The sequence below is a fragment of the Haplochromis burtoni genome, unplaced genomic scaffold (assembly GCF_018398535.1).
Source record: "Haplochromis burtoni strain Fernald_Lab_line unplaced genomic scaffold, NCSU_Asbu1 Contig_41, whole genome shotgun sequence".
NCBI classification, from domain to species: Eukaryota; Metazoa; Chordata; class Actinopteri; order Cichliformes; family Cichlidae; genus Haplochromis; species Haplochromis burtoni.
In genome coordinates this window covers 713,516-725,255 of record NW_024582402.1, presented here as the reverse complement: position 1 = coordinate 725,255, position 11,740 = coordinate 713,516, and the positions used below count along the sequence as shown (strand labels likewise).

General features: G+C 38.6%; 1 protein-coding gene across 1 annotated transcript in view; it reads left to right on the top strand.

The window, feature by feature from the left end:
- clstn2a (calsyntenin 2a) overlaps nucleotides 1-11,740 on the top strand; it is a 157,551-nt gene that overhangs the window by 77,372 nt on the left and 68,439 nt on the right. Inside the window, exon 2 of the mRNA XM_042219990.1 lies at nucleotides 7,819-7,941. Coding sequence (XP_042075924.1) covers nucleotides 7,819-7,941 — 123 coding nt within the window. The remainder of the gene's footprint in view (nucleotides 1-7,818; nucleotides 7,942-11,740) is intronic.

The window sequence follows — 11,740 nt, the reverse complement described above, 5'->3', positions numbered from 1 at the left end:
TCAGGAAGTCAGTGATCCACCGGCAGATGGGATCAGGCACATTCATCTGGGAAAGCTTGCCTTGGAGATGGTCTGACCTCTGGCATCAACAAAGCATTTTCACCCAGAGAACTGGATAGTTACTCTTTTTCATACCATTCTCTATAAAGATGGTTGTATGAGAAAATCCCAGTAGATCAGGAGTTCGTGAAATACTCAGACCAGCTTGTCTGGCACCAACGGCTATCCAAGGTCGGAGTCCCTTAAATCACCCTTTTCTCATTCTGATCCTCAGTTTGAACATTAGTTGGTTGTTTTGACCATCTCTATGTGTCTGAAAGCATTGAATAGTTGACACGCTATAGGCTGATTAGAATAAGCAGTCGAACTGGTGTAGATAATGTTGGACCTGTTATTTTTAGCTGCAGGAAAAGATCAATAGCGTTTCAGTGTTGACACTATCACCTTTGTGTAACTAGAAAACCTGAGTTTAAGCCTAAAGATAGCTGGATAACGTATTAGCAAACAAGTACTGTATTACATACGCAGCTGAATGAACTATAATCGGAGTTGGTGTGTCATGAGCTCATGAAGGGGCTCTTTCTAGATGCTAAAGTCATCTGGGACTTGCTCATGATTTCTTCCTATAATGTGTTTTGCAGTATAAAGTTTCTGGAGATGAGTATTGCGAATCGGCACAATGAATTTAATTGAAACTGAACCAAGCTATTGTTAACTTTGTGTAATGTTTACTCTAGGTAGTGTTTTAACAGGGCCTTTTAATTAGCTGCAGGTACCACATGAGCTATTAGTTTGAGCCAAAACAAAATATTTCAAATGTTTTATGCTGTAAATCTAAAGTAATGAGATGCAAGACACTGAAGTCCTCTGCAGATTTGGGGTAAACAACAAATGTTGCCTTTTAATCAAAAAAGATTAATCTTTTTCCTCAAAAAGGGGAAAAATAATCAAATGAAAATTTAAAAAATACAAAATATGAATAATATTGTCCATTATCTTTTATCATAATAATAAAATAAAGTAATGAATTAAGTATTTTAAGTGTATTATTATATACATAAAGGTAATGTAACTTTGTGGATATTTTCAGGCACACTAACGACTTTGATTGAACTGGTCTATCATGGCTGCTAATGCTGCGTTATTACTAGCAGACATAAACTCCTACATATCTAAGCTATTAAGCTGCCATCAATTACTGTTAGAAGTGTGATATAATGAGATCCACTGTTCAACGCTGAAGCAATTATCACTTTCTAACCAAGCTGAAAAGCTCTGAGTCCACAGTTTTAATTCTCTGCCCGCTTTTACTGTTAAACTAACAGCATCATAAACATTTTCCCACATGGACACATCGCTATAAAAGAGTAAAATAAGATGATTTGTTTAACTGCCTCATTAGAGAAAGCAAGAGTTAAAAGACAGTGTTAAATATTGTGCTACATCTCGTGATGTCAGGGAGAGTCTCAGCATTGCTGTTTTCTCAAAGGTGGGTAATTAATGTGTAATCTCCTTTTGTGCAAGAATATGAATAACATGCTCTTGCATGCTCCTTAATTTGTGTAAAATGAACATGAAGCCAGTTAACAATAATTGGATACAAGTCTTTGTTGTTGTTCTGTTAATGAAGCAAGAATCAGGGTGATGGGGCAAAAAAAAAGAAGCAATGTATTTAAATCAGCACTAAATCTGATTTAATGTATAGTTTAAACAGTATTTTACAATTTGAAGAGTTGAGAACTTTTCCCCCCCAACAAATGTAATCAGAAATCGTTTTAACAGACTCAGTCTAATTTATTTTGACAGCAGTAAGTGATAATCAGTTTCTTTTTAATGCCAGGGATGTTTTTTAAAAACCTGGCCTACTCAGAAGCCTCTTCTCTTTCTTCGAGAGACGTGGCGCTGTTATTCTGGAAGTGCATCCTATAGGAATCCAGTTTAATAATTTAATAGGAGAATAAATGGAAACATTTGTAAGGTTGTACAGGCAGCAGTCTATTCTTCTGTCTGTCTGTGCCTGTCCTCTCTTTTACCACTTTATTGCCCCTCTTTCTCCCTCACCCCACCTTCCTGCCTGCCACTCCTGTTATCTTTTCTCTTGTCAATCTCTTTCTCTCCCCCCTTTTAATTTCTTCTTCTTAGCTCTCAATTTGAATTTATTTTTCTGTTTTCACATTCAGGTAATACTTTATTACTTTATCTTTGTATTATTCTACTTTTCCTCACCGATGACGGGCGGTGTTGGAGTGAGATTTTAAGCCAGCTCCTCCTGTATAGACACATGAACTCTAAACCAGTCTGGATTCTCTGATAGGAGCTTTACCAAGTCTCAGATCTAAAAGGAGCTCCTCAGATTCAAAGTGTCCTGAATGAGAGAATAAGCCTTCCAGAATCAGTAAAAGCCATCTTAGACATTTTTCATTTTAATCCCTTTCTGCATTTTTCATTTTATCTGTATTGCCCTCCTACTTATTTTATACTGCTTTTATACTTCTTCTTATCATTATTATCACCTGTTGGTAGTCTCGCCTTTTTTTCTACTGTCGCCAAAGGAAAGATGTCTTTCACCTGTAATCAAACACACAGTGAAAAGAAATGGATTTGACGTGACTTAAACTGATCAATACTGGCACGCTAACGCAGTGTCTTACAATATGAGCTGGGACTTAAATTAAATATAGATTATCATCCAATTGTGTCCCTGTAGTAATATATTTTCATGAGCTTCAGTGACCAGGGGAAGACAACACAACAGATATTTTGATTTCAATAGCAGGATGGATACAAGTTAATAATCTTTTCCACTAATGTTATTTACAGGAACTCACTATCTTGTTTCTTGTGTCTGTCTCTATATTACTGTCATATCAGATTTTATACAATGCTCTAAACACACAGATCGACTTTAAGACTGTTTCTTCTAGTAAGTCAATTAGTCTTCCATAATGTGAAGTCTAATTCTGTAATGGCTGCAGATGGATCTCAGGAAGTGGCCAAAGACGCCATGCACATTGTGACCATTGACACATGTAACCTTATTAAAGGGAAGCCTGAGTCTGGGGATGGCAGCGTCTGTCTCTCAGTTGTTCAGTTCACTGCTTTTTGTCTGGGCTCCAGGCCTATTACAATGATTTTAACTTAATTTTAGACATGCAAAGCATGAATCCCACTGACTTTGGTGAACTACTGACTTTTTCTCTGTGCCGTAACATACCATTTTAAGGAGCTCGACAACTAACTGTCTTGATTTTTCATGCCAGTCGTTTGATATTTAGCTCTGTGTTATCCTGCTGGAAGCAGTCATCAGAAGATAGGTACTCTGCGGTGATTAAGGGATAGACATAGTGCAGCAATACTCAGGTAGGCTGTGGTATTTAAACAATGCTCAGTTGGTACTAAGAGGCCCGAAGTGTGCCAAGAAAATATCCCCCATATTATTACACTGCCAGCAGTCTGACCTATAGATACAAGCCAGGATGTTTTCATGTTCATTTTGACCCTGAATATCAGAGCAGAAATACAGGCTCATCAGACCAGGCAACACTTTTTCAATCTTTTATTGTCCAATATTAGTGAGCCTGTGAGAACTATAGCCCCAATTTCCTCTTCTTAGCTGACAGGAGTGGCACCGCGTGTGGTCTTCTGCTGCTATAGCTCATGCGTCAAGGTTGCATGTGTGAACATTCAAAGATGCTCTTCTGCATGCTTTTGTTGTAATAAGTGGTTGTTTTAGTTACTGTTGCCTCCCTGTTAGTTCAAAGCAGCCTGGCTATTCTCCTCTGACCTCTGGCATCAACCAGAGAACTGCTGTTCACTTTATTCTTTCTCTTTTTTCAACACGTGTAAACCCTAGAGATGGATGTGTGGGGAAAATCCCAATAGATCAGCAGTTTGTGAAAAACTCAGACCAGCCCATCTGGCACCCTCAACCACACCATGTTCAAAGTCACCTTTCTTCCCGTCTGCACTTCAGCAGGTCGTCTCGACCATGCCTACATACTTAAATTCACTGAACTGCTGCCATGTGATATATTAGATAATTAGATATATTGATATACTGTGAACTTGATCAGGAAGTAGGTGGTGACTCTAGAATATGACAACAATAATATTTGCTTAAATTTGTGGAGAAATTGCTCAAACATTGGGAAAAAACCCAGGCGTGTACGTACATGTCCTCCAAAATCAACTACTGAGTATTATAATCAAAACAGCTGTCTGTCCCTGTTTTCTGGCTTAGAAGTGAGCCCTTTTAGCTCAGTTTATAATTGCCTTTGTATATGTGTGTGTACTAGTCTGGACTGCAGATTCACATGCACACAGTTAATGATACGTCGACACGTTTTTACGGATGAAAAACTGTGACTACATGACAGCAAGAATCTGAGCCAATGTTTGTTTATAGCAGCTCATCAAGCAAAAAGGAAACACCGCTTGTGTTAATGTACAATCTTTATTTTCCTGTGCTTTTCCTCTGTTTTTCCTGAGTCTGTACAAACATGCAACAAGGTACTTGGATTAGCGATGAAATTGACATTGGAAGAACACACATAAATGGAGAATATAGACAGGTCTTTATTGCTTTCAGCTTTGAGAAATTGTCTTATAGAAAGCTGCTGCTGTAGTTTAGCTGATCTTCTCTAGAAAGTTGTTCCAGACTCTTTTCTTTTCTCTTTGAATGCAATTTTTGTTTCATTACTGTGGCTCAGTACAAGGATGTCAAGGATGAATACTTTAAATGCATCACTAATGGCTTTACAGTACTTCATGTCATGAAAGCCAGTATTGGTAATAGCCCATTTCCATGGTCTGATGTGTGCTATTTTGCTAATATATAGCTCCAATATCAGACTACCTTTAAAAACTCCCAGCTCTGCTGCGTCAACCACCACCCAATTTGTTTGGGATAAATGTAAGACCTTGAGCTAGAAATTGAACTTGCCATCCATGAGTAAACTGAACTGGCTGTGGGCTGCTATTAGACTTACTGAAGACATCTTCAAATGTAAATGAAATGCTGTGTGAGCATGATGGATTAATATGTATTTATGCATGGTTAGTGCAGGCACACAGGAATGAAGAATCACTTTGGTACTGCTCATTTTTATAGTCACCTCAGCACTTCACTTTAATATTATCATGACTTTCGAGAGTCTCTCTGTAACATTGTTTCAGTTCATTTCATGTCTACTTTTTTATGGTAATTTTACACAGAAGAGTAAATCCAAGGAAATCTGAAAAACATAAGGATCAGGCTGTACCTGCATTAGGACATAAAAGTGTATGTGTTTTAATGTCCTAGTTAATGCACCATTGGATCCAGCATTACAAGTAAAATGTTCCTGAAGTAAAGATACCTAAATACCACTTGAAAACAGACCTCCACTTTTCTCTTTTCGCATTCCAGCAGAGCAGAGTCATGCTGTGTGCTGCAGTGCTTTCTATCTACTGCATGAGCATAAGATGACACTTCTTCCATGAATAATGTCATCCCTTGTGGTTATTTTTCACTGCTTATGATCCACTCTGTACTCTCTCTCAGCATGGTAGGAGTGCCATCTAGAAACATTAGATCCTTGGCAGCACAATGAAAGATTATAAGACAAATGTGACGAAGAGTTAACACAAAAGGTCATGTAGATGAAGATTCTTAGGTCTTGCTTTTATGTTATAAATCTAAAAATAAAGCTTCGAAAGCACCGTAAACTTGTTCCAGAGGCTTTTATATAAGCCACTCTTTTGTCACAAGCTTAAAATGTGTTTGTCTCTGGGGTTTTTTTCCTTCACATCAAATGTGTTGCTTTAAATTTGTGTTTCTTTTGTTCAGACCTATTTTCTAGTTTTTGACCCTGTCCTCTCAATTCAGTGACAAGCAGGGGCAGAAAATGGGATAGTAGGACAAAACTACTAAAATTTGTTCAAACAGATGAAAAGTGGCGAAAAAGCTTTAGGAAGAGTTTGATGCATTTTAAATCACTGCCAGCTGGACATGTCATCTGCTCATTGGCATGAGACAAAGTGTTCCTCTTCAATGGATTGAAAGGTCGGGTTGACATCCCAGCTCCCTGCAGGGACTCACACTTGTGCACCAGAGATGCAGTATGTGTGTGGATACACAAAAGTGGCCAAGCGCATATGGTTTTTCTTGTGCCACGCTGGTGTCTGTGTATTTGTGAGGTCCTGCTACAATGAAGCAGAAGAATGTCCAATTTAAAGAAATCAGTAATTCCTGCATGTGTGATTGTGATCTGTGTTAACCTGTGATTTGCAGCATGGTGGTTATACTAGAAATTGTATAGTAATAAATAGAGATGCACAGAGTAAGAAACAGGGAAACAGACAATTGTAAGAAGCTTGAAAGTCAATATGTACAAATATTGTTATTCTTCAGAACTTTCTTGGGCAATTCCTTCAGATCTGTTGTCATTGATTTTTTAAGTCCAGTTCTTTTGAAATTTGGCGTACCTCAGCTTTTTCTCACTATTTTGCTTCTTTAAGAATGGCTTCTTGACAGTTAGCCTTCCACCTCGACCATTTCTGATGAGGCTTTGGCTGATAATAGGTGGATCAACTGAAGGGCCAGATGCATCTCTCATGTTCTATGTCAGGTCTTTGCTGGATTTTTTCACAGTTTCTTAAGGACATGACTTTAAGATGGCGCTTCTTTTGTCCTCCACTTGCTCAGTTTCCTTCAATTTTTAAAAGAGATGATGCACACAGTGCTAAGCTATGCTAAGCTTTTGGCAAAGCTAACTTTGGGAATCACCTTGTTAGTATGAAAATACAATTTTATGCCTCTCAATTTGTGTTATGTTTGCCCTTTTTTGTAAATTCAGCTAATGAAATGCAAACAAATGATGGTGTTTTGCAACAAGCTGCCAGTAACAGTTCCTAAAGATATTTTTCTTTCTTTTTGCTAAATTAACTATTAGGCGTAGACACCGCACTGGTTCATCCCTTTAGTTAGGTTATTTTTCCTTTAAAAGCAATAAGCATTTCACTGCATATCGTACTGTGTTTGACTGTGTATGTGACAAATAAAATTAAAACAAAACAACAGCAGCAATAAATTCCTCTGTAAAGGATTGGGGGTTTGGGTCTGAAAATGAGTGAAAAAGTTGCCAATGTGCAGAGAAAAACCTAAAAGGATCTTCTGAAAGTCTGTAGAACTTTTGCTTAAGACAACTTTAAGAATTACAAGAAAGTGTGGCTGGAAAAGAAATAAGGGGGACCTCGCAACTTTTGCACAGCACAGTACTGGAAGTCAAAGTGTAGTTTACAGCTTTGCTGCAATGCTTTATCAAAGAATCACAAATTCCATCCAACAAACAACATTTTCTTTCCACACTATTCGCTTCTTGACTTTTATTGCTCCTTTTTGCCACCTGTGAAAAAGCAACACTCCAGTGGAGGGTTATATCCTTTTGCGTCTCTCATTCTGAGTCTGTCTGTTGAGGTGACTCACTGCATTATGATAAACATGGTCATAAACTGTAGAATGAACAGAGCATTGTACTAATGAAAGTACCAGTCTTTGCAGTAATGCTGTTACTTTCTGCCCCTCACTTATTCACAAGGCATCACTATAGCAGGCAGCTCTGTATTTGTTTTTGTTTTTTGCTTTCCCTGATGTACTCCCAATGGGATTTGAATTTCCTCTTGGGATCCAGGGATCTTTTACTTGTTAGGGCAATGTATAGATGGCTACACTATGTCTTTGCAGTAATACTGTGAACAAAATGTGCATTGAATTTCTCAAGTACAGCTATACAAACTAAGACAGTATCATTTATGCCATCCTTCCTCCTCTTTTCACAGTCAACAAGCACAAGCCATGGATAGAAGCCTCTTATCATGGAGTGATCACAGAGAACATGGACACAGTGCTGCTGGACCCTCCGCTGGTAGCTCTAGACAAGGATGCCCCGGTGCCATATGCTGGTAGGAAATGCAAATGCAAAATAACAAACACATTAATATCTGTTGTACAGCAAAGTACACACATTTTAATAGAATGCAGCATGTTTATATACACACATAGTACACAGAGTGTTTCTCACACACACACACACACAAATAGAGAAGACTTTGACGAGGACGCTTCAGTGCTGTGTGCAGGCAACTGTGGCAACTTCACACCCCAAGACAAAAACAGATGATCCACCAGTTCTCTGTACTCACTGTTTGTCATGGAGACTGAATTCCATTTATCACAGTTAGCAGTGTAAAACAAATGGCTTTCTTTTTAAAGAGAACAATTTTTTTCTTGCCGTTGTGCAGAATTACTTTACATGGCCCCAAAAAATAAAAAAAAATAAAGAGTTTCCCTTCTTTCTAACTCAACAGAAAACTTCTGGCCAGGATTGAGGAATTTAAATTCACAAACGCATAGACCAAGGTATTCAAGCTTACGAAAATAGGTTTATTTTATTCTCTCACAGCCTCTTCGGTCTTCCTGCCAGGGATCTTTTCGTGGCTTCTGCTGAGGCAATTTTTTCCCATAAGCTGAAATGCCCCATTAACCTCAACAAAAGGTTGCTCTTAAATATTGAAACATATGAATATATCTCTCCTCAGCGTTTCATGATGACAATATTTATTTCAGAAGCAAAACAATGCTCTGTCATTTTCACTAGAACACTCACCTAGAATTTAAGCGGGGTTTACTTCACTGAATTTGCATTGTAGTAAACAGCATCTCAGCTCCAGGTTTATTTAAATTAAATTATAGCTATTTGTATTCCGCTATCATACATTTGCTTTAATCCCAGCCACTGCAGTATTTAATATTAATTAGTTTATTATATATTTACAAAGATTTTAATACCCTTAAGGTGTCTAGCATGTGCCCTTTAGCAATAACTGATTGCAGCATCTACATTCACTTGAAAGTCTGGTTACTGAGTACTCACTGTAAGTTTTTACAGGGAAAAAAAAGTTCTCTGTGTTGTAGTGCAGTACAAATCTCCCGGGTAGCGTGAAAAACAACTAAGGAACAACCTTTGTTCAGTTTAACGTTTTATTGCGCTCGTGTTTGAAGTTCGAGCTGCCACACAAACCACAGTCTTTAACATAGACGTGGATGCTCTGGGTGTAGCACTCACATGTGACACATTTAATAATGATGGTGCAACATCATCATGAACCTCATCTCCAGATCGTAGTTTCTCGAGCTGATTATATCGCCTAACAAGAGCTAAAATCAGGCAGGCGTTACACAGGTACAGCAGCGCTGACAGTGACAGGAAGAAAAGGGACAGAGAGCGCTGTTATAATTAGACAAAGTATTCTGAGACTCAAAGGCAAACGAAGAGGCTTTTGGCAGCTAACGCTTAACAGCTCATTATGGCGAAATGGCTGCTATTAATCCCAGAGCTGACAACCATGGAAAACTGATACTCAGCTATTTTTCTTCTTCTGTTCTCTTTTTTTTGTGTGTGTTTGTGCCAAAGCAATCTTTTCTGTTGCTTTCGGTGTTTTCTCGTGAGCTGTTCTGTAAATAATCGGTAAATACAGCTGACTGTAAAGAGTGTGAAATAGCTGAAATTCATTTTCAACAGCTTTTTATACTTAACAACGTTGTACATGTTGTGTAGTACTCTATGGTGTAACCCAAATGTTGTAGAATCTGCATTGCAAATGTACTGTATAGAGATTTAACGATCCCCTTATGGGGGAAAGGAAGACTTAGTTTCACCTCAGAAGAAAACTCAGAATATATTTAGCAACAATAGCAACTACAGTCATATTTTATTCATTACAAGTGAAGACACTGAAGAAACCGCTTCCAGACATTGTTTCTGTCCACCAAAGCAGCCTTACAGTATTTTACAGCACATAACGTTCCCTGGTAACCAAATCCATGATGTGGTAAAGGTTTAATGACACCGTGACAAGTAGGCAAACAAAAGAGGAAATTAATTGTAATTGTTTTTCTCCATGATTAACATGTGGTTTGTTTACTTGAGAAGGTCAAGCTTTGTGAAATATTGCCCCAGAGGAAAACGCAGAGCTGTACACTGGCTGCTGACTGGTGATATTTCTCTCCCTGAATGTTTTTCATTGCATATGGTCTAATGAATGAAACCCATACAATAGCTACCAAGGAGACTGAAAAAATGGCCATAAAAGAGCAGCTCTGTCCCAATTTATCTCCCCTGGCAATTGCTACAGCTCACCCTGGGTTTTGCACACAATGCCCTCCTTTGGAGTTGAACTATTCTCTCAAATCTTTATCTCGATCTAGACCTTCATTTGTATCTTTCTCTCCACCCGGCGCCACATTCTTTCTCTCTCAATCCAGCTATCCTTCTTCCACTTCACTGTGTCGACGCTTTGCTCCTAGCAAGCCCATATACAGCCAGTCACTTGCGCATTATATACACTCTCATCAATCCTGGTTTCGTTTTACTGCTGAAAGGAGAGGGATATCCTTCTGGCTCCACATCATTTGCAATGTGGAAACACAAATGAAGATTGCTAGGTACTTTTCTTCTGTAATTCTTTATTTTTAATCATGCTGACTGTCTCACCTTCGCTTCCTACCCCATCTCACATGTTTAAACATCTGATTTTTTCTCTTTACCATTTCGTCTTTGGCTCTGTCCTGCCTTCGTCTGCAGCGCCACATTTCACTTTGATGTAAACTACCCACAGTGGGCCTAACTTGAACATTATACGCTGAGACAGGCATCCTGGAGATAAATTTGTTATTACTATGTGGCTTGATGGCATCCTGTACCCCCACCCCACCCCGCTCCACCACCTACACGTCCCTTGAGCAAAGGTGTGTGGGTCGAGGAGTATGTGCTGATAGAGCGTTCTCAATCAAATTAGCATGAGGAATGGTGACAGTGGACTCTGGGGTGCAGCAAGCCAAGCAGACAGTTTCATTTGCCTACTCTTTATCTCAAGGCCACAGTCAACAGACACAGATTCTTACCATTCATCATGGCACCAGAATAATCTACTATGGTACATTGTTTCCACTGCAGGACACACACGGGGTAAAGGAGCACGAATTGTTTGAGAATGGGAGGCAAAGTGTGAATAGTCAGATGAGAGAAAACAGAGAAGCCAGATGGACAATGACAGTGAGAGCAGGCTATCACAAGCAAACTATTTGTGCCAAAAAAACATGTTTGATCATTCTCATTGGCTGCATTTGGACACTCATGGTTATTATTGGCAATTATCACTTTAAGTTTACTGTGGTTGGTTTGTTTGTTTTTTTAAATATGGAATCAAATCATCATCTGTTTATTTCTCCTAATGAACTGTTTGTGTTTCATTTTCTGAGGCCAGTCTCTCTGACCGTTAAGTATCTTAAAAATATATCTGCATAAACAGAGAGGTTGATTTTGGTTTCATCTGTTCAAATAATGTTTTTCCAGAACTGTGTTGGCTTTTTAGCAAAGTTCAATCTAGCTTTTCTATTCTTGAGGTTTTTGTGTGGCTTCTGCCTTGCAGAAAACTCCCTGTATTTTCTCTTTATAGTACACTTGGATATTGATAGACCTAGCTCCTGCAGAGTGTTGTTAACTTGGTTGGCTGTTCTGGTTTCTCTTAAACCATGGAAATCATTCTGCGATGATCCACCACCGTTGTCTTCCATTTGCATTGCTGAATTCACCAGTGCTTGCTTGCTTGCTTGCTTTCTTTCTTTCTTTCTTTCTTTCTTTCTTTCTTTCTTTCTTTCTTTCTTTCTTTCTTTCTTTCTTTCTTTCTTTCTTTCTTTCTT